The sequence below is a fragment of the Zosterops lateralis genome (assembly GCF_965231275.1).
Source record: "Zosterops lateralis genome assembly, chromosome: 3".
NCBI classification, from domain to species: domain Eukaryota; kingdom Metazoa; phylum Chordata; class Aves; order Passeriformes; family Zosteropidae; genus Zosterops; species Zosterops lateralis.
Genome location: NC_139764.1, coordinates 1,305,081 through 1,332,527, shown reverse-complemented (window position 1 = coordinate 1,332,527; position 27,447 = coordinate 1,305,081). Strand labels below are relative to the sequence as shown.

The following is a 27,447-nucleotide window of genomic DNA, read 5'->3' as shown; positions in this document are numbered from 1 at the left end:
TCATGTTGCATTTTATTGGAAATATTTCTGATCAGATGATGCTTCTTTTCTTTGCTTGAAATGGTGCAGAGATTTACTAGTGTATAAAGTGTTCTTAGGCAGGGTGATGAAACTATAAATATGATATAAAATTTTAAGGCTAAAAATAACTGCTGGCTATCTTCACTTTCACCGCAGGAAAGACACAGGAGTACTGATAATCAGAGGAAGGAAAGACAGAAGAGAAAATCATCCATAATTCAGCAGTACCCAAGCACTCTTGCCACGTGTATGGAATAATGATAAACACAACCATCTCTACCAAAGTTTTAGAGACAAATTTCTGTCCTGAAATTCTAAAAAGTTTATAAAACTAAGTCATCATTATTGCAGTTTATGATAAGACAATTGAACTTCATAGGGTGTAGGAGGAGCTGATCACCTGCTTGTTTTTTTTAACTGCAGAAAAGTCGGAGTTGGAGGAAGCAGAGCTGGGCAGAGACTGAACAAGAGCACTGATCTGGGAATGTGCTTCTCATAGTAATTAATGATGTGAAGGACTCTGGGCTTGGGCATATTTGACTTCAAGAAGAAAAAGAGAGTCACTGATATAAATTATTGCATCAGAACTATTTCAGAGTTAATAGGGCTGAGTAAGTTCTTACAGACTTTAATGACTGAGTTCTACTAGAAGCAAGTCAAGAAGGAGAAAGGGAATTTAAAAATCAGTAAGAAAGAAACAGGACCAAATGGAAGAAGCAGAATAAGGTAGGAAGAAATGAAGTTAAAATACAGAACAAGGAACCAAAGCTGAGTTTATTTTAAAAAAATCTCCAAACAACACAACAATTTAAACTTTATTCACTTGAAACCGGAGGTTTATCCACTAATATGGACTATACCCTCAAAACAATATCCCAAGGTATAAATGTTAAATTAGCCACCAGAGGGCACAACCAAACATTGCAGGAATGAAATTATTCTCTCAGAATCAGAGTGTCATGAGAAGGGCTGTACCAGAAGGATCCAGCTTTCAGAAATGGGCAGAAGCTGATGTTTTAGAGAAGGAGTGAAAGCAGACAGAACTGGGGGAAAAGAGTCAGCTGTTGCATCAACTACAGCCAGAAAAGGTTGGGAGCTCCGCGTTTCTTTCTTTAAGCTCCAAATAGTGTGATCTGAACCTAATTTTGAAATCTCTCTTAATTAAGACAATGCAAATCCCTTACATAGGGCAGTGCAGCCTCTCATCCTGCAGGGAGGTGCACATTTGCTCTGCCCCTGTCTTATGCCAAGAATCCCAACTAAAGCCAGTTAGGAATGCAGTGTGTGTGTTATTCTCAGGATCAGGTTCTAAAGCACTGCTGTAATGTTGAGTGGTTGCTATCTTTTAAAAGACATTCAGTACTTTTTTACAGATTTATGCCCACAGAATATTTGGCCAGCTTATTCTTTACAGGTATTCTTCCTGGGTTCTAAGATCCTGAATATTCCTACTTGGACAGGCATTTACTTGGTGTTAGAAATGCAAACCACAAAGTATTTTCAAATATAGGGACATTTGTTCAATTAAAGATCTTAACAAGAGGGTTTTTTTGACATCCCTGCACACTATCTAACATCAGTTAAATCATCCATATCTATTTTCCCCTCCTTCTAGCACTTTATCTCCTTTCAGAGTGAGCTTACACAGCACAGTGGGTCAGCAATTTGACATTTGAATTCCAGCTCTTGGATGAATGCCAGGTCTCCTCTCCTGATAATGGAACATGACTGAGTTCCACAGATTTATCTTTGTGGCAGTCAAACTTCTTTCATATAGTCTTGTCTTACAAATGTGATCTACATCCTAATGAATTCTTACTGCACTTCTGGAGAGCAGAATATGAAATAAGCTATGTTTAATTGAAAAAAAAAATCAGATCAAGTAGAGGATAGTTCAGATAAAGTAATCTCTTTATTTTTTTAATAGAAGAAAGGAGAATGAATTTTCAAGCCCTTTTATAAAGATACAGAATTATTTAAGTCCCCACTATATGGATGATATTCTTCAGTGCTGAACACAGGAATTATTCCTTAAAAACTGAGACAGCTTAGGGCAGCCAGCTTAGAAAGACAAGTGGGAGAGGCAGCAGACAACTGTTTTTCATATTTACTTCTTCTGTAAACTCACTAAAAAATGTGGCAATTGCTAGGAAATGTGAAGAATTGAATGAGCCCAGAGGTGACATTTCCAACTCATTTATACGCTTTGAGTCACCATCCTGCCTGCTTTAAAATTCTCACACCACCATGTTGACAGTGACCAGAATTCCAGCTGCACACTTGATATTATCTACCAGACACCACCAAAATTGGCCAGGTGACCAAAGGCCCACAGCTGACTTTACTAAATACACTATTTTTATCCCAAGTCAGCAAGCTTCCATGCAAAATTGGTACTGGCAGTAATTTTACACCTCTTCAAATTAACATTTCATCACAAGGACTGTTTTTAAATTCATCATTTAGATAAACATAGGCTGTGGCTTACCTGAAAAATCCAGTGCACACACTCCTCTCTGGTGCTGGCCTTTGAGCAATGACAAACATTTCAGGGTCTGGGTATCCCAAACATGGATAGCAGCATCTCTTCCAACCTAGATGAGAGGGTTAATTGGGATCTCTGCCCACACAAGTTCAAAGCACACCAATAACAGCAATTAGCAGTATAATATCTTTAAAACACTGCAGAGGTAGTTACTTTGTCATGTGACTTACTTTATCTTTTTCAAGATTTATTTTCCCTTTCAGAGAAATATCAGTAAATGGTCTCTAAAATTATCACTATATTCAGCAAAATATTCATGGTATCATTTATCCTGAGCATCTGAATGTATATATATATACACTGACTACATCATATTCAGTACCAGATATCAGGAAAGTGCCCAACAGCTTTTATCTGAGCGAGGCTGTTGAAAGCTCCTACAGTACAAAAAATACCACAACTGAGGAATGAAAGTCCAAAACCTTCTAGGAAAGAGATCTAATACAGCTCCTGTGTTTTACAGCAGCGATTAAAAGTAAGTGTAAGACTTTTGAAGGCCACAGCACAAGACCAGCAGCGTTTATGTTACATAGGAATGGTTTCATAATCACCTCCAACAGTTTTGGCAGGGAAATAAGAACCAACATTCAGTTTGCCCGGATTTAGGAGGAAACACTACATTTCTAGTTCTATATAAAAATATTTCTGTTATCACTTTGAACTCCCCACCTGCCCAGTAGCCACATAGTCCTTGATGGGGTGGATGCTGAGGCTGAGGATGTCGTCGTCGTGGCCGAGGTAGAGGCGCTGCGAGTGCTGCTGCCGGTTGTAGACAACGGCCACAGCAGCGATGTGATAAACCACCTCTCCTGCCTGTGTGTAGAACAGGTTGTTCCTGCAGTCATAGCCCCTGTACCTGCAGCAAACACCAAACACCTCGTGGCTGCCCCACAGCTGCTCGGGAAATCTGTGTTACAAATCATTTGGGTGTTAAAGGAACTGAGTCCTGCAATGACAGCTCAAGCTCAGAAGTATCGCAGAGGCTGCTCCCCACCAGGAACAGGAGCTCAGGAATCTTCTCAAGGGTTACTTTGTACTCAATTCCTAAATGAGCACTGATTTCACAAAAAGGCTGTATCATTTACATAGAATTGTGTCCAGGTAAGCTTCACAAGGAATTGGATTGGAGCAGAAATCTATCAGGCATTTTAACAAATCACAGCTATCACAAGCAATTTACAGAGAATCTTTGCTCCAGGAAACATCAGGTGCAGTGAGCAACAAGTATAAAACTCAACACTGATGTATTGTCAGTGTTATAAGCTTCCCCTGTTCCTTAACAAAGAGAATCATGGGATGGTCTGGGCTGGAAGAGACCTTATGGATCACCCAGTTCCATCCCCTGCCATAGGCAGAGAAATTTCCCACTGGACCAGGTTGCTCAGAGCTCCATCCAGCCTGAAATACAACTGAAAACAGAAAATCTATATCTGATATAGTAAGAATTACCACAGTAACAATGACAAACAAATTAATTGTGGGTAAGCACCAAAAAATGCTTTGCTTATGCTCTGATACAAACTGTTAGAAGACCCCAGCAATGTTAATCAATCAGAAGTAGCAAATATTATCTGATATTACCCTACCCATGTATAAACTGCAGCTTCAAGCTGTCCTCAGGCGCTCGTTCTCTCTTAAGGAAGGGCACAGAATGGTTTTTCTCTTTACTTTGCTGTTTCAGCTGAGGTAGGTCTTCTTTGTAAACCTAAAGAAGAATTGCTAAAGTTAACTGCACGTCTCTGGCTTTCTAAATATTTGTATACACGAGTGAAAGTGACTGTAAGCATGAAATTTAATATATGCTAATGTGATGTTCAGTGGTTACAATGCAGAGCCAGACACTATTGCTCCCAGCCTTCAGATGATAATAAATGTTTTCTGGACAATGAATTCCCCTGGCCTGAGAGTGGCCCAGAACAGCAATCTGGAGCAGCAGAGTGTATTATTTTTTTTCTACAAGATTCTAGTGTTGCTTAGTGAAAAGGAATGTAAATGGTGACTGGGAGTCTCCAGGTGCTTTTTAATTTCATCTGTGCTTCAGTGTCCAAGCTCAAAGCTTAGCACAAAGAACTGCTTCTGTCTCGGGATTATGGTGAAATATACAGGAACCAAAACCACTTCAGTGATCTGCAATGTGTCCAGAATCCCAAAGTATAATTACAGCTCTATAAATACACAAAATACTTTCCATTTAAACACTTCAGAAATGCTAAAAATCTGTTGAACCACTAAAGGTGTCTGAAGCATCCACAAACAAGATCCATTACAATGCTGAAATGTAACTTTAGTGTTTGTTTTCTGTGCCTACATTTCTTGGACAAATGGACAGTGCAATTGCCACTCCCACAGAAATCTACCTGACTTCCAAGAAGCAACTCTGGATTTTTAGAAGGAAGAAAAAGAAACAAACTCAGTGAAACAAAATACTAGGGCATCATGTTCTGATGCATCTCAAAATGTAGAATCCTCTCTGCTGCTTCAGCTGTAACATTAAAAAGAAAAAAACCCAAAGCAAACCCCAATTCTCAAAATGTTTTTATTTCCCTGTGCTTTTGTCAATTATTTCCTTTAACAAAATGCCAAATGCAGCTTAGCTTCTGCTTGGGGCTCTCACACTTCCCATATGAGATGCTATTTTAAGTTGCTTCTGGTTTTCCATGCATTAACCTGCTTGGAATATTGCTGTTTAACTGCCCACAATAATATTGTAACTTATACTTTTTAAACCCAGACATCCTTTTTGACACACAGACAGTGTTGAGGAGGATGATGACTGATTTGAATACAGATGGAAAATCAGGAGGAGGGGAGGAGGAGGATGGTACCAGCACTCCAGTGAAACTAGGAATAAATGAGAGAAAAGGGAGAGAATTTGGCAAAATCTGTTTCATTTGTCAATCATGACTGATCTCTGTAATAAACAGGTGAAAAAAGCTGTTGGCAGAAGGACCCATGCAATTTATTGTAGGCTAGAAAGTGAAGTGACAAGATAAAAGATGCCCTTGCCTAAAGCCTGGAATGTTAGAGGTGAACTTCCCACATTCCAGAAAGCAGTCCCATGCCAGCCATTAAATCCCTTAAATCAACATGAACCAACTTATTCTGTGATTCCCCCCCACCCTGCTACAAGATCCCAGTCCTGCTCTGAGGAATTTCTGACCCTTCCCCATTGCAGCTGAGAGGTCAAGGACAAGGGGACAATTCACAACAGCTCCTGGAATCACCTTCAAGTGAATTGTAAATAGAACCCAAATCACAGAGTGGTGTGGGTTGGAAGGAACCTTTAAGATGACCTGCCAACCCTCAAAACACTTCTAAATTCTCTTCTCTAAAGCCTTTCAAATTCTCCTCTCCAGCTGAAGGGTTTATGTATATTGGTTGCATAATCAGCTGAATACCATGAAAATGACTGAGAGCAGTCTATGAGTCAGTAGTAAACTTCTTCTCATTGCTGAATAGTGATGGGAACTTGCCAGATAATTGGCCCTGTGTGTTATTTCACACTCACCTGGCGATCATAGTTGATTTGAGCTTCCTGCTCAATGTCAGAATCCAGCTCTGGCACATCAGATAAATCTGAATCTGATTCCTCACTGTAGGAATCAACGCCACCCTCTGCTTAAAAAAAAGTTAAAAATCAATATATTGAACACATAAAGTCACATGAAAATAGTATGTGACATTTTTATATAATTTAGACTATGGGCAAAGCAGTATTCAAGAAATTTGGAAGCTCAAGCAGCTTGCAAAAGTCACGGGGGCTGACTGAATGTGTCAGGTTTCATTTCTGTCTCTCCTGTTTCCCTGCCCGGGGCAGGAAGGTGGCAGAGAGAAGCAAAATCACTGTGCAGTTACTGGTACAGTTCCAGCATCAGAGAATTCTGCTTTCAAAACAGGGTCTGGAGAGCAGACATCCAGAAATGGGCAAATAAAAGCTTTCACTGATCACTCTTTGTACTTAAAATATTTGCTGTGATGTAGATATTTTACCAAATTGTGCCTGTACAGAGTGAAATTTTGCCCTTCTGCTGCAAGGAATCCAGATTTTAGCAACCACCATGATACAGTTCATATAGCTTTGGTAGGATATTATAAGGATCATGATTATAACAAGAAGACTATCTGAAGTACAACTACTCCATAAATATGAGAAATTTGTTGTGAGATATGTGAGATTGCATTGAAAAACAAAATTAAACAATTAAATGTGTAGTGTGACTTCTGAATGCAAGTTAGATGGCTAAGGTTGAAAATTTAAATATCCAGTCCCTCTAAATCTCTTTCACACACTTTGAGGAATGCTGCTTATGTATTCCCAAACACAAGTATTGCAGAGTGCAGCAGCTTTTAATGTGCCCCAAACCAAGGCTTGTCTTCGAAAGCTTCAATGTCCCAAACATGCTGAGTATATGCAATTCCAAAGAATTATGATTTTTTTCCCTGTTAATTAAAAAAAAAAACAAAACAACAACTCTTCCAGCAGTGCTGCATTCTTTGCTGATTTAATTTAATAAATACTTGAAGAGAGATGATGTTTACCTTGTGGAGAGGCTTCCAGGATGCCATTGGTTATCCCTTCTGGAACAAATCTCCACTGAAAAACAGAGTGATCAGCACCTCCTGTGCTCAAAACCCACTGGAAATCATGGGACCAGCGCACGTTGGTGACATGGGCTGAGTGGCCAACATATTTCCTGAATTTAGCTCCTGAAAACAAGAAGAGAATTGTTGGTATGTAAGGGGAAAAAATTAACCCTGTAACTAATGAAGTTAGGTTCCTAATAGAAACACACACTTGTGAAATCTGAAAACCAAAAAATACTCAAATTCCACATTTGATACGCTGGTACAAAAGTAATTGTATATAAAAATAAGTGGCATAAAATAATATGGACAGTATCTTCAGTTCTCAGAAAAGTACTTCAATCTTGGCAGGAAGTACCAGACACACGTAAGGTTCAATTTTCACATTTCTGGCCACGAGTGCCTCAACACATGTATTACATTTTTCTGAAAATACAAATTTTGAAAATATAGTTAGATGTGATATCAAATCAATGAAGCTCACAGAAAGGCAAAAGGTTGTTTGATCTGGATTGCTGGCTTTATGCTTGGTGCAAGTGCAAATCCTGAGGAAGCAGCCACACATTCTCAACATTTCTGGAAACAACTACACAGAGAGGGTTAAAGTCTGGTTTCTATATCCATTAATGCGCACAGGAATTGTGCCCACACTAATTATTTGAATTTTACACCACAATGAAAAGCCACCATTAGAAAATACACTGATATGGTGTTGAAGTAAATCTTGCACTTTTCAGCCATACAAAATTCTATCTTACCTTTCTTTAGGCACGGAAATCTGAATAATTTCACCAGCCCAAAGTCATCGCCAGTCACCAGCACCGAGCTGCTGTAATTCCCATCCACAGAGTTGACATCTGTGATGTTTGTGTATTTTGGCCAAATTCCACTCACTTCAGATCCTATCACACAGGTCCACGAGGCCCAGTGAATTCCTTTGATTTCATCTTTGCTTGTTAGATGCTTCCCAGCTGTAAATATGCATGTGAATAACCAATTTCATAATTTGCTTTTTAGAAACACTGTTTCTTTTCATCATATTTATCTGTGTATTTTAGTTGTGATTAATTTTTAACCTCGATTAAGAAGAGTCACAATCTTCTTTAAATTACTGTCATCTCTCATTTGTGGTGTTTGAGGACATCACACATCTGAGGAGTTCTAATGCAGCTGCATCAGAAATAATTAGGATACTAATGAGAATTAGTATGCTAACTAGGATTAGCATGTTAAAAACATATAAAAGTGGAAAAACTTCAAATTCCAAATATACCAAAGAAAGGCCTTCATTAGAAAGTACTGTGAATAGCATGAGTTCCTTAGAATACTTTCAAGTGCTAGAAGGTTAATAACGCATAATTTTAAATCATGCCCATGTGCCAACAGGAGTTTTTCACCCACATTATCTTAAGTCCCCTGAAATGTGAATATTTGGTCAGACAGCCATTCTATGGTACTTTTTACTTACATGGGCTGTTTTAGAGTTGATTGAAGGCAGCCAAACTAGCTCAAAAGAGCCCAAAATTTTATTTCTAAAGCTCTCTTCTGCAAAACATTCCTCTAAACATTAGAATGCATTCTCAGATAACAGTGAGAATAAGTCAATTAGTTATCAGTGTTGTTTCTACTAACATTGAGAACTTCAGCAATTCAAGCTGACTCTAACAGTTCTCCTCTTTTTAGTTATATTCTTAAAAACATTCTGATCACTAACAGGAGTCGTTCATCATTTGAAGGAAGGACAATGGGGACAGAGTGGCTTTGGTAGTTACCTAAGAGTGAGTTAACCTGTAAAAGTTGCTATGAAAAAAGATGTAATTTACACAGCAGAGACAGCTTTTCCTTAAAGTTGAGGATATTCAGTGAGGACTGATTTAAAAAAAGAGCAGCAGGTATTTCTCCAAGTTCCAGCCAGGAAACTCCACTCTCACCTGTAATATTTGTATCACATTTGTGGTGTTCTCTTCAAACCAAAACCAAAATTTAATTGCTCATAATGTGAGCCCCTCGTAAACCTACATGGCATCTTGTAGAAGAGCCTCTCTCCAGCACCATCGTTAGTCTGCAGGAACTTGCTGTCCACAGACCAGTCAATGTGGGTGATGAAACTGGAGGATTTGTTGCACTCCCCAATTTTTTTGTATCTCTGGGCGACAGCATAGATGTCCACGGGCCCATCGTTGGAGCCCACGGCCAGGTAGGAGCCGTCCGGGGAAAACTTCATCTCGTGGATCACCTCCTTGCGGTCCTTGATGTGAACCACCTCCGTCATGTCCCTGCAGGAGCCAGAGGGGAGAAGGACAACTGGGAACCCAGGAATTTGCAATCCACAGGTAACAAGACAGACACATTGAATAATTTGTACAACAAAAATTAGATTTCACTTTTAAAATACTTTTTTTTCCTCTTTGTGGGTAGCGTCCTATTCCTTCCATTGATTCTAAGCATCTTTTAAAGATACTTAAACTTGTAGACACTGCCTGTCCACAATGCTCTTCATTCTCTTCACCTGCTTTAATGAAGTACTGCTAGCAGCATCCAACCAAAATTTATCAAGATATTCTTTGTGGGTACATCTTTTAAATCCTGACACACAGCACTGTTAAAAGCAGGGTCCTGAAAGGAGAAGCATTCATAATCCCAGACAAGAGCTTTCTAGGAGGCATCAGACAAATTAACAAGGACAAGATTACTGGGAGACAAAGAAGATTAACTTCTTTAGAAAAATAAGTCATTGGGAAGGCTTTTAAATTAATATGAACAGCTCACTTAAGTTTTGTTAAAGTCATTAAAGAAGAGTATTATAAGGGTTTCCCTCCTATCATCTTCGAGTTCCAAGTATTTTAAGTATATGTTTGGCAAACATACGGAGAACAGTCAGGAGGGGGTAAACTCTCCCAGGTATCAATTAAAACTTTTGTTTTTCTGAAAGCTTTTGTGTTTTGAAATCCCACTGGGGGTTTGGCTGTTTCACTCCATGGCCAATTTAAGGCTTTATTTACTTTTTGTGTGCCCTCCATAACAGCATTTCAGACAGAAAATGCTTATAATGCAGCCATGCAAAAAAAGGCTTTCCTCTAACATAAAAAGTAGAATTCAGGTTTATCTTGAAAATACTTTAAAATGTCCTTTGATCACCAACTATTTTGCCCAGTATGTGTATGAGAGGAAATGCATCATCAGTGAAGAAGATCCCTCTCCAAACTATGTTCTCTATGTTATGCACATTTCTTCTTACTAAATACCAGTGTAACTCCAGACTACAGGAAAAGAGCCAAATATGAAAATCTTAAATTTTATCAACATCATTCCTAAGAGCTAATATTTTGAAATTAGTTAAAGCATAGATCTCCTCTTTGCCAAACTACCACCTGTTAAAAGGGATATGGGTGCGCCTGCAATTATTATTTCTTTTTCTTCTGATAAGATACCCCGGGGTTTTCTCACCTTACCTTACTCTGAGGACTATGAAGGAGCCATCCTTCATCCCAAGTGCCAGCTGAGATCCGTCAGGACTGAAGGACACGCTCCGTACGGCCTCTTCCATATTGCAGCGAGCAATCAAGGCATGGTCAGCAAGGCTCCACAACCTGCCCCAAAGGGAGGGGAAAGCAGGAGGGGGCTTTTCCTGACTGCCCAGGATTTGGGTGTCATCAAGAGGAACCCCAGAGATCTAACTCAGCTGGGAAAATCACTAGCACACACCCCTTGTGTTAATATTGTGTAAAGGACTGAGTTCCTTTCAACCTGTACACAACTGCAGTAGAAGAAAACAGAGTAAAGCTCAATTACATCATCATTTGATGTTATTTCCAAACGTCACTTATCTGTTTGAATTCCTCAAAATGAATAATTAGAAAAAAATGCAGCTTCTGCAGACAGGAAGGGCCAATGCAGCTGAGAGTGAAATTTTCACTGAAAGCAGCACTCAGGGAACATCAACGTTCCTACCACAGGGAAGAGTTTCTTGTCCTAACGTAGAACAAGCCAGAAGACAAAACTGCATATTGATTCCCTCATTTACAGCAGTGCAATTAAAAAGAATCAACCAGTAAATTATGTCCTAAATAAAGGCAAATAATGCCCCTATATTTTTCTGAAGGAATGGAGGGAGCTTCCCAAATCACTATAGGGTGACCCATCAGATCTCAGGAGCCTGTGAGACTTAGAAATTTAAAGAACAGTTGAAGCAATGGGGAAAAATGCATAAAAGACCCCTCTCAGGATAGAGAAATTAAGGCAACAATACCCAACTATCTTTGTTTTGAGGACAGAGTCATAAATGTAATCTATTGATAACATCTTCAGTAAAATATGTCAATTATGAATCAGCAGATGTGATTATGTGCTAAACTGGAGAAAAGAACAATTTGTGCAAGAACAGTAATGTGACACTGGACCAAGTTGTAGAGCAAAGCTGAACAGAAAGGAACACTCAGGCTGGATACCACTGAAAGTTATAGTAAAAGCTCTGGAACAGTAACAATTCCTGTTTTCACTGAAGGCACTGGCACCAAGGAGACGTGGATGCTACTGAGCTCAGCTCTGCACAGGGAGCTGGGAAGCACTGGGAGGACAAGAGACTCCAAGGAAGAAGTTCTGGTGTTGGCACTGGAATATACAGCATAAACTCAACTTAAATGGAGCCTGAAAAGAAGGTGGAAAATGAATGTGGGACATTAAAACTGGTTCAAAGACAAACCGAAAGTAGGATAAAAAATCTTGCAGCTTCACAAGGCAGAAGCTGTGAGCCCAGTGTAACAAAGGATGAACCATGAAGGCTTTGGAAAGATTTTGAAGAAAACACCAGGACACAATTGTTATTCTAAAATGTTGCTTCCACATAAATCAGTTTGTCCAATACTCTGGAAGCCTAATTGCAAAACATGACAGTCCATTTAATAAATGCAATAAGTAATTCTCTATGCCTTCAGAAAATAGTATTTTTTTCCCTGTTCCTGTGGTAAGAGACAAGGAACAGGCAGCTTTCCTAGTTGAGATGGTTTGCCTTGGAAATTTAAAATCTTAGAAACCTAGAGCCTTCTCTCAGCTGGGCTAGGGAAAAATACAATAACTCCCCTTCTCATTTAGACATCCCAGACACAGAATATCATCTGACTCACTAAATTCTTTTATTTCTAAACCAATTTAGATTTATATTATATATCCACTCTTTGGAAAAAGTGTGATAATCAAATACTAAGAAAAATTACCCAATGAAGGGCAATACAGAAACATCCCTGTTGATGCAATTTCATTATTACAGAAAAATCCTAAGAAAATTCCTTTGTGTAGTTTTTTATCTTAATGAACATATTTATACATTTCTCTGGAATTCCTCACATGAAGCCATAGTCTATTAAAAAAAAAAAAAAATCCCACTAGCAACTCCCACCCTCTCTAGTGTCCAAACAGCTCAAAGATGTGTGATGTTGGGGAGTAAAATCCCTGCACATCTGAGAGAATGGCACATCCAAAGGCATCAGGGATATCATAACTGCTCCAACAGAGATAAGAATGGTAAGAGCAGCACTAATCAAGGTTTGATGTGCCCACAGATCCTGCAGTGCTTCCTGGAGGGGCACAAGCTGGGTCAGGCTCTGAGTCAGCAGCATCTTCTCCAGCTCCAGGAGCTGAATTACGCTGCTCACCAGGGATGAGCCCAAGACAAGAAATCCCATTTTAGTGGGATTATTGGCTTGAGGGCAGTGCAATGCTAATCCCAGCGTTGCAACCCTTCCTCTGGAATTGCCCTGCATCCTGCCAGGACACTTGTGCCTGTCTGTAACACTGGGCAGGCAAACCCCAGCAGAAGAGACCATTCATGCATTGCAGAAACTGAAAGAAGTAATTCTCCTGTAGGAAGCAGGGAGACAAAGCAGGACTGTAGAGAACAACTGGCAGTTCTGTGGGTTTCACACTTGGATTTTAATCCGGGTTAGAAAGAAATGAGGGATTGCAGGGATAGGAAACCAGCACAAGTGAAAAGATTGAAAGGGAAGAAAAAAATCCCAGCTGAGTAGCAAGCCTCAAGGCAGAGGTGAACCATAACATGCAATCTGAAGGAGCAGTAATCAGAAGCTGGGTGTATGGTAGCAGATGAATTTTTTGCACTCAGGAAAATCCTCATCTCTTTAATCACAGGTAAATAATCAGTTCCACCGGGCAGAGTCCATGCTCAGGTGAGAACACACAGCAGCGCTGTGGGTCTGGACTCAGGGAGAATCTGAGCTGGACCTCCAAACTCTACAGTCAGGTCTTACTAAGCACAGTAAAATGCCTTTTTTCCCCCAGAGGCTTATCAATATTTCAGATTTTAACACAGACAGGAAGAGGAGCATCCTTGACTTTGTGACAATGTCCACAAATATGTGGACAGAATTTAAAAACTCTGCTACAAAGCCTTAAGACACAAGTGGTGTAACTAAACACAGGATCTCAAAATACCTTGAGTTGGAAGGGACCTATCAGGATCATCAGTCCAGCTCCTGGCCCTGTACAGACACTCCAATAATCTCACCCTGTGCATCCTGGGAGCGCTGTCCAAGCACTTCTGGAGCTCTGACAGCCTTGTGGCCATGACCATTCCCTGGGGAACCTGTTCAGTGCCTCATCACCTCTGGTAAAGAACCTTTTCCTAATATCCATCCTAAACCTCTCCTGACTCAGCTCCAGCTGTTCCCTTGGGTCTTGTCACTGGTCACAGAGAGAAATGATCAGCGTCTGGCCCCTCCACTGCCCCTTATGACGTCGGTGCATTTTCATTAATCTCGTTTTCTCTGAATTGGTTTTAGATCAGGTTTCCTAAACACTCAAGGCTGACGGATACACCTTCTGGGTAAAACACTGGACAAAGATATTTAGGCTTTAAGCTTGTTGCTTGATATTACCAGAAGAGAAGTATGAGGTGACCATTCCCCATTTAGATCCCCTGTACGCAGCAGGAATAAATCAATAATACAAGCAGAAGATATAAATCCAACACATTTTGAACATAAATCCTGATTATTTTTACACGTTGCATGGCACCCAAATACAAAAACTGAAGAGAAAAAGCAAAGCTGCTAAGAAAAATACTGGGGGAAAATGTTGTCTTAAGAGAGTCTTAACATAAGGCCAGCAAGTCAATGCATTACAAATTGATGTGCAGGTGAAGCAATAAAATCAACAAAGGGGACGCAGCCTTACCGCACGGAGCGATCGTCACTGCCAGTGACTGCCAAAGGCTTCTTGGGATGCACTGCCAGGGCCCAGAGCTCCCCCTCACAGTGGCCCTGCATGATCAGCATGGGCTTGTCCCTCTCCCTGACGAGCACCTCGAAGATCTCGCTGTCCTGTGTCCCTGCCAGGAGCCTGTCGGCTTTCCAGCACACACTGCGGATGGACAGGCCTAGGGGCACAGTGGGAGCTGCCCTTAGTGCCAGCCGTGCCACAGCCAACACCTCTGAGAATTCCAGAGGACATTCCCAAATGACAGCTTTGGCACTGGAGTCACACAGAACATCCCAGCTGATTCAAGCTCAAGGCAGTTCTGTCAGATTTTCTCCATTTGGCAGCATGAAGATGAAGCCCAGTCCTGGGAAAACATGCTTGCTGCACACTTTGGGAATTTAAAAACCAGCTCCATTTCACAGGATTTAAAGATTTAAATTTTATATTAGCCAAGGGGTTCCTGTGACTGAAGCTGGTTTATTCCTTTTTCCAGTGCTTCACTTTTTTGTGCATTCAAATAAAATATTAATGGTGAATTTGAATGGTTTGTGCCCATTTATCTCACTTCTCCACTTTAATCAAAATAGATTATTAAGTACAACATTAAAAAAGACATCTCTCCTCCCAAAACCAACAGAACTTTGCTTTGTATAACTTTAAGAGAGCTTGATCTTATTCCACAAATCTGATCCTAACTCTGGAGCTGGAATTTTACTGACCACAACCTTAAAAACATCCTCTCAGCAGGCTGAGCAATTTAGTAGCACTCTCTGGTCAACTGCTTGCAGGGTTTGTATTTTTGGTTCTGGTACATGAAAAAAAGTTTGGATAACGGGCTTTGATGCTGTGAGATGTGAATGAAAGAAAAAATCCATTTGTCATGTGGTCAAGGTCACCTACATCATAATTTTCACATATTTTTGGAACCAAACACCTAACACAGCAAACTACTGGTCACATAAATAAGATATTCTTATCCCCTGAGGTTAAATTAATCCTAATTTATTTTATTGTCCACTTCCACCAGCTTTTAATTTTTATAATGCAATTTTATGACTTACCTAAATTCATATGGAAATTCTGACTTCCATCTTCTTCTTGGTACACACACCAAATGACCACACAATGGAATTCAGATTGGAATTCAGTAGAAGGTGGACATTGTTAAGATTTAGAACACAAACACCTTTGGATGGGGGAAAGGCAATGTTCTCTGTGAACATACTGCACATGACGAAAGGTTATCTGTTCTCAGGGTTTGTTTGACAGACAATGCCTTTGCAAAATGCTTTGAAAAATAACTGGAAGGGAGGAACAAAAGGTCCCAGGTAAGCATTAAGGCTCCACCACTGCTCGAGGGTACAGATATGCTTAAATTAATCATGCCAATAACAAACAAAAATTAAACACCCTTGCAGAGGTTGAGAGTAGCCTTAAAGGCAGATCTTTGCTTTTTTGGTTATTTGTTGCTACAGTTTTCTAGAAATTCATGTTAAACATTACAATTCAGGCTGCAAAAAAATACATAAATCCAGGAGTGCACAGCACAGGGAGTGCTACTTGAGTGTCTTGGACAACTTTTTGACAGCTAAATTCCATGAGTGAACACTACACCCTTGATAAAGCATGCATTGTGATCTATGAGATTATAAGTGCTTCAGATCATAAAATAAAGTGATGACTGAGCTCACAGGATGCAGGATTAGATTCAACAAATGTGATTATCACCAATTTAATAACGTTCTCTCCAACAAATCTGCCAAATGCTACCATTCCAAGTGCAGGAATGGAGTGTTCAGACGGTCGGCATCCCTGAGTATCGGGTTCCAGAAATCTCAATTAGTTAAAAATTAATGGCAATTAATTAATTAATTTAGGATTGGCTGACTTTATTCTCCCATTTGAAGGTGTTTAATTAGTTCTCACTTATTTTCTTGCATTTGCATAGAGGTGGTGGGGAGCAGCAATTTCATTTCTGTGTTTATATCATGAACCATGGAACACACCACAGGTTACAGAATTATCAGAGAAGGAAGGGAACGTAGATCAAAAAATAAACAGTCATTAAGTAAAAAAATCAGCAGTATGCAGAGACATCTATGCTTCACATTAAATGCTGTCACAATCCATTATCCAGATGTGTGAAAAACCATTAAAGGAATAGCTCATTACCTTTGTATCCTTGTTCAGTCTCCCTGAGATCAATTTTAGTAATTGGTTTGAACTCAGTGTCCCACAGCCGAATGCAGCCATCTCTCCCTCCAGTGGCAAAGCCTTCTTCACAAGCATACATACTAAATATTCCAGCCTGTCAAACAACAGCAGCCCAAGTTTTAAAGGTTTTACAACCAATTTAAACACACAAAGCAAATGTTTTCAAAGAGACTCTTGTTAAAGGCCAGAAACTGCTGGGCACAGAAGTGTTGCCTATTCAGAAAGCAAACCAGCAAACACAGCTTTAATTTCAAGTGCTCCACTCTACTGGTTTATGTAGAAACCTTTGTGCAAACAGCAGTGATACAGCCTATCTGCAGAACTTCAAATTTAGATTTGGTAATATCATGACAAGGACAATTGAATAACTAAGGGAGCACTTAAAATAAAGAGTTACCTGTGATAAACAAAACCAAGCAAACAAGCAATACAAATATTCTTACAGGAGCAGGGGTGACTGAGGCATTCTTTCATTAATTCAGTTCAGACATTGTTGGGAATCTGACTGGAACTGGAAGAGTGTCAATTCATTCTCTTTGTTGAAAACAAGTTTCTATTACAGTTTGAATTTCTCCTTGGTTTTGAAAATGCCTCATGATTAATGACTGTGCTGAACTACCTTGGAATAGTTCAAGGAATGCTGGATGAGTCAGTATTTTATCAGGAAAACCCTGGTTAGGAGATGAGTTGAACTGCATAGAGATAAATACAATGGAGACAAGACCTCCATTTTCAAAGTGGCCTTGTGCAATAAATTAATATTTCCAATTAATAATTACATAGAGATTGCATGTTAGCCATGGCAAACTCCATAATTTATCACATTATGTATAAGGAGGTTGTACTTAATCATTCTAATTAATCTAACTAAAATTCTGCAAACAGATTTCTGCTAATATACTACAGGGGGTTATTGCTTGCCAAAGACATTCCTGTATTATTGCAGCTGCAGTTTCACAGTAGCTCCTCAGGTAAAATGTCCCACTGACTCCAGTCTCCCTGCTTTCATAAATTAGGAATTACTTTTTGCAAATAAATCAATACTTAGATCTCATTTGAAGAGGTCCTATGAATCCTGATGAATTGTCATCATAACTAATTTTGGGAGATGAGAAAAAAACCCATAATTTTTACAGTGCTCTTTCTAGAACAAAACTATAGTTACCAGTGTTAGATGTTATATTACTTTTCTAAAGAAAATTGTCTTGTTTCCTTTTGTTCCAAAAACCCCACATCAGAATGCCATTACCCACAGCCATATTTCAAATAGGAGCAGTTCTCAAATACATTTGGAATAAGACAAGGAAGTCCTACTGTGCCTTTGTTGTAGCAATAACAGAGGCAAATAAATTGCATTAGACTGGTTAGAAATCCTACACAACCCTGCACATCCCCCTTTCACTCTGTAATTATGAGAGCTCCAAACTGGGGGTGGTGGTTTGTGGGTGTGTGTTATGGAGGTAATTGGAGTAAACTCTTTGGAGTATGGCTGGAGTGCAACCCACAGATTCAACAGGTTTGCTCCACACTGAAGCTCTTCTGAGGAGTCAGTCTCCAGTGTTGGGAACTTTAGTGGTAAAATTCTATTTAAGCTTAGATAATCTGCTTACCAATTATTTCTAAGTAAACTGATTATAACTGAAGCTACTCAATCTGTGAAACTTTAGATTTACAGACTTCATTTGAGGTTTGATTTACCTGGTTAGATGGAGGCTATAAATACCAGCAGTTCTGGCACTATCAGCTCGGCATCTCTTGGCAGCACATCAAGAAGTACATTATATTTTAGTTCTTAATTGCTGAACAGTCTCAGACATCCTTCTGACCCGAAATAGAAGGAAAGCTTTGTAGCTAAGCCTTCAGGAAGTTTTTCAATTCAATTAACAGTTCCTTATCAAACAGACATGAAAACACCACTTACACTGTGTGCTCCTTGAATTGTGCGGACCAAGTTGAGCCCTTTCCAAACATAGATGTCTCCATTTAAAGCCCCAGAGTAGGTGATGTCTTCTTTAGCACAGGCTAAACACAGGATTGTTTGGAGATCTCCTGTTTTACCAAATATTCCTCTCTTTGCTGTCAGGGCGTTTCCACACAATGTCCAGAACTGTGAAATGCAAATTACACAGATTTGGAGAGGTTTCTGCAGAATTTCTGTTTTTTCACCTTAGAGTACAGATCTCAGACACACATCCTGACAGACCAGTGTCTTGGCAGGCACTGAAGTGATTCCTTCAGTCCTATCAGAACACCCACCACTCCAAAGCCTGCTCATTTACCAAGGAAAGATCCAGGCAAATGTAGTACATCTAAACCAAAACCAAATAATCAAACTGCTTGGGGGGGGGAGGCTCAATGCTGCCTCACTACTGCCACACTGCCCCTTCTCATTCTCTCACTGTCCTTTATCAGGTTTTGTTGGGAAATGCTGTCCAGACAAGTGCATGTTTTTAAACCCAAAAAAATCCCAATTTTCTTGTCTGCAAAGCACAACTATATCACTGAAGTTATAAAATACTTTATCTTACACAACATGCATGCTAGAGCAGACATTTCTGCCCTTCTCCAGTGCGCTGAAAGAGTTCTGCCCCTCAAATATAGTCACAGTTACTGGGAAACCCATCTGTTCCATGGGGACTGCAAACACTCGTACGTGAGACAACTCCCTGACTCTCAGAGTAACAGATTCCAAGTGTGGAAAGGGACTCGCTCAGCTGCCACACAAAAGTCATTAACATTCTGCACAAAGGAATCTCAGACTGACTGGGGAGAAGAAGAGTGAAGAAAACAGAAATTGTCTCAGAAGGTTGTCTTTGGAGGTGAGCTAGAAATATCAGGCTGCTTATTTTTGAATAAGAGTGCTTTTTAAATTTATTTATTTAAACAAACATCATTTATCAAGCAGAGGTCACAGTTTGTGTACTCAGTTCCCACTCAAGGACCAGACCTTCAGGGGAAGGCAAAATAAAGAGAATATCAATGAGAGATGTGCAAGAGAAGTGCTGAAATCTCTAATCCTGTCAGCACCAGGACATCCTGGTCAGGTGCAGATACAGAACACCAAATCCCTGGGGTGCAGCACAGCACAGTGTGTCAATGGAGCCATCCCTGCTCTGTCATCTGACAGACACTGGACAGGCATAGTGAAGTGTCTGACACGGGTTCATCGTGTCCATCTATTCCCAAATCATTTGCCTACAGCCAAATTTTTAGGTATTTTTCTAAAATTCTTTATTCCAGAAAAATCCTTGGATCAAGGTTTTTTACTGCTTCTTAACATCATCCAATTTAGAAGGCAGAGGGAATACTGCCCCCAGGGCTTTCATTACTTGAGTAAAATCTAAATTCTCCTCCCTTCTGGTCAGCTGGGGAAGGGTTGGAGAGCAGGCAGCAGTGCTAGAAGGGTGGAGGGAGAATCCTGAGCTCCATGAGAGATTCCTTAGCTCCTGGGCTTTACTTCAGCTTCTAATCCCTGCTCAGCCAAATGAGCCAGCAGAACTGGACTGCTAAAGGAATAAACATCACAATTCCCAAGCATCAGTCTCAATTCCCACAGTGATACAATTCCTTTAGAGCTGTTATTTATCACATTCCCACAGCCTTGTACCAAACAGCAAGTTCAGGCTGCTGCTGGAGCACCACTGGAGGGGAACACGGAGTAATTTCCCCTTCATGCTGCATTTTTTTCCTTTATCGCCATGTATTTACAGTGCCTGGTATACTCTGTGTTCAGAGTGATTATGGCCATTTTAAACAGAAGACAGGTGCCAAACAAACACAGGTTTTGGAAAACAGCTTGCAAAACACAACAGATGGGATCACTGCTGCCAAAACCACCCACAGTTTGAAGCAGTGGTGGTTTAAGGGCACGAGCTTCTCAGGAACCAGAACTAGAGACATTAACTGGTTTCCTAAACTTCTAGTTAAAGCTCTCTCTTCCCACCCCAATCATGTGAAATAATTGCCATCTGTTAGGAATGTTTTTGAGGAGACAGGAGAAAAACAGAAACCTGAAGGGGATGTTGGCAGACAGGGATTTGTTTCTAAGTTTTCCACAGGCATAAGAATGTTTGCTCCTAAACATCTAATATATATCTAGGTTTCTATTTCAAACACTTCTATAGAGGGAGCAAATAGTGGTGCACCAGTTTTGCCTCTGCAGGCCCTGCACACTTGTCAGTGGTGTTACACGAGGAGCCCAAGGCCATTCTGTCACACTTTTTACCTTGGCTCCTCCTACAGCTGCACAGTGACGCTTTGTGATGCTGCATGAGGAAACTCCTAAAGGCTGAGACCATTAGGGTGGAATGGAGGGGGCAGAAGACTCAAAATTTTAAGTATATAATGATGAAAATTACACCAAAGGATCTCCCTGACTCTCTTGTTCAGGTAATCTGCAGCTCAGGCACTGCTGAATGTCTGAACTGGCTTCAAACAAAACATTCTGCAAAACATTCACAGCATTAAATACATATATATATATATATATATATATACACAGTCTGTCCTATATTTCAAGTTCTGGTCAGGTAACAAAACAGATTTCTCTTATGCAAGTACTTTTGCCAAGTAAACAATGAAAGCTCTTTACCTTTATGTGTTTTACTCCACAGCTGACAATTCTGTTTGGCTGATATTGATCCCAGGAAATATCAAATATCTGTTAAGAAATATATTAAGATGATATTTTAACCTAGACAGTAATGGCATCTAGGTTCAGCTTGCTTTTACCAGTGCTTAGCCATAATTTCTGTTGGAACATATTACTGAAAATGAAAGAACACTCTATAGGTAAATTTGGAATTCTTTGTAATCAAAAGGCCAAGGCAAACACGGAGGGTTCCTCACACAGTTCTGTCAATACACTTCATCCCTCACTCCACACTGCCAATCCATTCCAGCTCCAAGATAATATTGAATAAACAATATTTACATAGGTGCATTCTGTCCCACTCCCTCTTCTGTGCAGAAGCTCCTTTTTGTGGTTAGAAAAGTCTACTGGGACTAAGATTTTAGTACTTCTAGCCTGTCCTGGAGAATTCTGCTAATTCAGAACCTGATCTTGCACTAACTGAGGTCAGTAGCAAAACACATTTAAAAAAGGTTATAATATGATAATATATTTACAAGTTGTCAGATTGTATCCATAATTTATTTTAATGTATGCATCCATGTGCTTATATATGTCAGGGAGGTATTCTGATTATTCTAAACCTGGTAAAACATTTCCTAATCCTGAATAACATTCTAAACCTAAACCTGGTCAGTTCTCACCTTTATTCAAGTTATGATCCTTTACCTGAAGCTAACAGATATAAAAGAAATATTTATCTCAATCAAGTTTCTTCTACAGGTAACTGTCTTAAGGAACGCTGAAAGGGATATAAATAAATTTGCCCTCAGGATAATTTGTCTTTTTGGCATACCCAGAGACAAGATGATCTTTGGCCACTGAGCTCCCATTTCACATCTCATATGAAGAGCTACAGATCAGCCTACTCAGCATGTAGGTACAACATATTTCCTCCCCAGGCTTACTTAGCACTGCCTTGGCACAATGAGAAGGAATAAATATCTTGTCCAGTATTTTAAAAGCCAGGTAGAATGACCAGAATTACCTTTGTAATTCTAACAGAAACAAAAATTATTTTTGAAACACCCGTGCACCTCCCAGACAAAATCCAGGAATGCTTCCATACAATTACCCTGTCAGAATGGCCTGTAGCTGTTGCCAGGAGCTTTCCTCTCTTCCAGTCCCAAATACACACTGTGTTTTTGGCATCCAGTCCCACAGAAGCCAAACGCTGGGGAAAAACAACAGCAATCCAGTTAACAGGAAATCAACCCCTAATCACTTAGCGGTAGTTCCCAGGATTATGTGCAAAAATGGCTTTTCCCACATGTGACCTGGATTTGAACCACATTCCAAAGGCACAGACATTCACACTCAACATTTACTCACTGAAGAGAGCACTGAAACGTCTCATCTTCTCTAAAAGGTCAGGTTATGGATTTCAGGCTACTAATGCTCCAAATGAAATTCTTACTCTGAAACATCTGAGATGCTTATTTCAGGTGCACACTTCTCTAGTGTTGATTTATTAATCTGATAATAAAAGTGAAAAGGAAATAAAAGCTTTCACTATTTCCAACTACTGCTTTGTTTGTTATGCTCATTTTGTTGAGCTTTAGAACCAGAACTGAATGTACTTTTAATAATTGCCCTTTTCAGTTTAGCGTATCACATCACAAGTTAAAATAACTAAAATAATTAACCAATAACCAAACTAAATTAAAGTTTTAATGGTCATCAATTAAAATAACTTAATTTTAATACGTTCCCATTTCAATATTGGAAAAATAAAAAGAACAGAATAAAATGGAGGAGGCATTCTGGAAGGGAAAAAGCAGAGTGCATCCATCTGCGACATGCCCAGAAGACCAGCCATTAGTGTAGAAGTTGTAGGTCTTTTCCCTTCCAGCAACTACCCTAATTTTGTCCAACTTTATATGAATTCCATAAAAAAATTGGCTCAAATTTTGAGTAAGCAAATTGTTTAAAATCTGGACCTGTCTGTGATAACACAAAAGGACTGAGCCACCAAACAAAAATAAGAGTTGTTACCACAGACTCCTCCAAAATGCTATATTAGGAAAGATATTAAATGCAATACAGCTCTCAACAATGGAATAATAGAGAGAGGAAATAACTGTTCATAGAGGAACAGAATGCTCCAGTTTTCATTCTGTAGCAGTAATTCAGAGAGCAGGTACTCAAGGCCTTTCCATCCCATTCCTGAGTATAAATACTGAGTGCACCTCTTCCCTCCTGGGAGAGCCCCATGACAGGCTCTGCATTAATTGCAGTAGGTTCACATGCCCTTCACTGTCTAAATAGTTACAGTTTCTTGATTAAGAGGAATGAAAGAGATGTTTTGGAACTTTGGTTTAATGAGAGATGACAACAGGCATTACCCCAATGCAAAACCTGCCTAATGAATAATATAGAACTCATCTACTGTCCCACCAGAAAATGCACCAAGCAATGTGGTATTAATGAAAACAACCGAACAAAAAACCCCCAAAAAACCCAACTCAATAACCCTCACCAACACCACCAGAAAAAACTATTTACAGACTTATACCACAAGTTCCTTCCAAGTCCAGTCTCCTTCCACAGAAATAAAAATACAGAGAAATTAAATTACCTGTTCCAAGAGGAACATAAGGCTTTCATGGGGCAATCTGGATATTGTTGGGAGGAACAAGGTTCCCTTGGAGGGTTCACCCTACAGAGATGGGGCAGAACTCTGACTCATAATGGAGTTGTGAAGAAAGAGTTAAAGAAGCTTGTATTGCAGAAGAGAGAAATAAAATTAGTTTTTGCAGGAAGTCACAATGTGAAAGGATTTCTGTGCTTTAACTCAAAATGTCAATAGAACTCAGGGTGCTGGAGCTGGTCAGTGTCAGTGTTCCACCACTCCCACTGAGAAACTCCACTAGCCCAACGGCACTGAGGACAGAAGAATCACACACAGGAGCCCTGTGCCCACCAGCAGCCCAACAGTGGGAATGGGACCTATTTCATATGTGCAGACAATGCCTATACATGGCCTCCTAAACATTCCTGTTCCCAAGCAGTATTAATGGCTCCCCTCAGGGTACTTTAGTGACAACCATGACTAAGAGTTAGGGCGAAGAGAACATTTTCCATCCAGGGAGTGTAGGACAATCTGCAATTATACTCTCTTGATTTTGGAAAGCAATTTAAATCAGTGTTACAGTTGTACCACTTTGTGCTGGAAAAGGAAGTATTGAGGCTTGTCTAGAAGAGACAGTCTCAAGCAAAAGGGACTTGACAGACAACACAAAGAATAGAAATGTTCAATTCCCTTGAAATTGCAGAATAGAGCATAGCTATTAACAAGCAAAATAGATAAAAGAATATAAAAGACACACTGAATACTAAAGGTAGCTGGAAGCGGTGGATAAACAGATGAGGAACCTGAGCGGAGTTTGTGGCAGTTATGTAACAGAAACACCCAATGCATGCCCTGAGAAGTTCAAGGCAAGGTCATATTACAATATTGGGGCTCTCACTGAGTACAACCAGCAGAGACCCATATAGACAATCCTCTAGGACCATAAAAAGAGTTCCAGTAAGGGGAAAATGCATGGAAATTAGTTCTAGGGAAAGTGGTGTTTATGTATTAGCTGGGAAGTGTATTGTAATATGTCTGATCAGGATGGAATAAATGACCTGTTGCAAAGTTTCACGAGACACATTTGATTAAAGAAAAAAAATCACTCCTCCACCTGTGTCCAATGCTGGAATAAGGAATGGCTGCTTTCTAAAACTTCAAAATGTGTTAGAAAGTTTATTCCTTAGCTGACTTTGTTATCAGCAGGGAAAGCACTACAGGAAACTAAGACATACTTTATATATTTTTTTAACCTTGGCCTGCTGAGGAAGGTCTCCCACTGGCAGAAAGTGATAAATGCTGAATTTCCTTTTTGGTTGAAACACACTTTTAGTTCTCCTACTGGAAGGGAATTTGACAGAATTCTATTCAGAGAATCCACACAACTACCAGAAGAAAATATATGCCAAGTAGTTTAGGCTCATAATTAAACAATTATTTTTAAACCTACACAGATTTGGAAGATCTGGCTAAAGAAGCCTAGTGTTGCATTTTTAATGCTTTCATTAGGTGTGCATGCATTATGGCAGTGCCCTTCCCACTCCATTAAAAAATATTTTTAGAAAGCACATAAAAAGGGTTAATCTGAAATAACTCAGAGCAGAAATTGAACTGTGTGATATTGATAAAACAGTTCAGTATGAGGCATCTGCTTTGCAGGTAATTCTGTGAAGGGGAGATGTTAGTACTTTTAAGGGAAACTGTAATTAACTCCTGATTGAAGAGGAGACATTTTTAATTACAGGCAAAATGACAGCTCCTCATTAAACATTTGAACAAAGCGCAGTTTCCCTCCTGCCAAATGGCAGTTCCTGCTCAGACAGAAAAAGCCCAAACTAAAATATGTATTTTTAAATAGCAACACTTCTGCAAGAAATGTAGCTCCCATCAGGACTGTATTAATCACAGGTAACACAAAATAGGAAATTTACTCTGACTCTATTTGTCTCCAAAAGCTGTTTTGAAGGTAAATAAACTAAAGGAAGCATTCAAGCTCTCCCCTCTGTATTGATGATCTCCATTTATTAGAAATAAAAACAAACCCCGTGCACACTGATCTGCATTTCCCACCCTGTGGAACACGAGGCCAGGGAAGCAGTGCAGGAACAACTGTGCTGCCTCCGTGCAGGGTCAGCTCCAGTCTGGCCAGGAGGAATATTTCCCCATTAATTCATCCAAAAGAAACAGACATCCCAGAGTTTCTGGTTCAACAAGAACAAATTAATTTGGCTCAGAGAGAGGTGGGATGGCCCTGTTTGAGACCTCACACATGGAGCAGCACCCAGACAGGAATGCACAAGGAGCCAAGCTGAATCCATGGAGATCCACTCTGGGAATGCAGCAGTCACCTGGGCTTTGCCTCTGCCTACTTGTCTTTAGGAAGTGGACAGCTTGCAGAGTTAGCTGTGAAAAGAATACAGTTCTTACTGCATCTATACCATTCCTTATTGTTGCATTTATTTGTGTTTTGGGGCTGGAATATAGATCTTACCTGGCTGTTAACAGCCTTTGGATATAAAAGAAGGAAAGCTTTGCACTGGGAGGTGCAAGCAGTGTCTGCACAGTCTGTTTTGCCCTGTCACAGACACCAGCTCTCTTGGAAATGCTGACTAAACAAACCAGAACTGCCAGCAGCTCTGAGCTCCAAATAGTGACAGACTTCCTCCCATACCCTTTAATTCTGGCTCAGCACAGCAGCTTCTCCTGCAAAGCCAGGAAGAGTGGCAAAAAGATGCATTATCCATATTCATGTTCTCCAGCATTGGTCGTTCTCCACATATAGAAGTGTTTAATGCAAATTTTTATTTCCAGAATAAACTGCAATTTCTCAAGCACTTCCAGAAAGGGAATTGTCACTGTTCTGCAAGGTCAATGTGGCAGTGAGTTTGGCTTTTAATTACAGCAAGCACTCATCAGGGTCTTCATGAAGGCCTCCACCTCAAACACCCCTCCGGCTCATTCCCATGAGGTGCTTGAGTAGCTTTAAAAAAAGCTTAGCCACCAGTCTTATGAAGTTAAAAATGAGGGACAAAAATTAAAAGCATTTATTTCTAAATAAGCAGTATCTTAAAAAAATATTACACCATTCAAAATTTTGTTCTGTTAATCTGAGGGGGTTTTTTTTGTCTGAGGTTTTTGGTGTCAGCTAATCTAAGCATTCCTAAAAATACTTGAGCAAGTATTACATCAGGAAACTCATCAGGACAAAATTGTCATCAAAAATTACAAAACTGCACAGCTAGATATTTATTTATAAAGCTCTGTGAAGTATTTCTCAGGTATATGTGAATTTTAGGTCTATTTACCTAACACTTTTAGCACTGCCAGAGGGGAAAAAAAATCATTGTGTTGAGCTGGGAACAGCCCACCATTTAGCTGTATTTTAAATTTTGTTTCAAGATATCATCTAGACTAATCACATTGTAGAAAGCCACACTGTGTGTCCTAATGCCATTATTCAATTAAATTGCCAGTGTGCCCCAGCCAAGGAGACTCTCCCAGCAGTGAGATTAGTGCAGCTCTTCTGCCAGAAAAGCTGCAGGGTTCCGAGGGCTTTGCCAGGAACTGATTTCTTTGCACAGCAGGTGACAAGTACGTGGTGAAGCCATTTCAGTTAAGCCACAGAGGGGCATTTCTGCTCTGGGTACCTGTCCAACACCCAATGCCTCC

At 39.9% G+C, this 27,447-nt stretch overlaps 1 protein-coding gene across 1 annotated transcript in view; it reads right to left on the bottom strand.

The window, feature by feature from the left end:
- The window catches only part of EML6 (EMAP like 6), a gene marked incomplete at its 5' end in the record, with an annotated part of 91,382 nt that overhangs the window by 37,111 nt on the left and 26,824 nt on the right, over positions 1-27,447 (bottom strand). Inside the window, 13 exons of the mRNA XM_083856913.1 lie at positions 2,510-2,615; positions 3,236-3,422; positions 4,153-4,271; positions 6,075-6,181; positions 7,106-7,273; positions 7,909-8,121; positions 9,170-9,426; positions 10,603-10,740; positions 14,339-14,540; positions 16,535-16,670; positions 18,498-18,683; positions 21,168-21,236; positions 22,282-22,380. Coding sequence (XP_083713039.1) covers positions 2,510-2,615; positions 3,236-3,422; positions 4,153-4,271; positions 6,075-6,181; positions 7,106-7,273; positions 7,909-8,121; positions 9,170-9,426; positions 10,603-10,740; positions 14,339-14,540; positions 16,535-16,670; positions 18,498-18,683; positions 21,168-21,236; positions 22,282-22,380 — 1,987 coding nt within the window. The remainder of the gene's footprint in view (positions 1-2,509; positions 2,616-3,235; positions 3,423-4,152; positions 4,272-6,074; positions 6,182-7,105; positions 7,274-7,908; positions 8,122-9,169; positions 9,427-10,602; positions 10,741-14,338; positions 14,541-16,534; positions 16,671-18,497; positions 18,684-21,167; positions 21,237-22,281; positions 22,381-27,447) is intronic.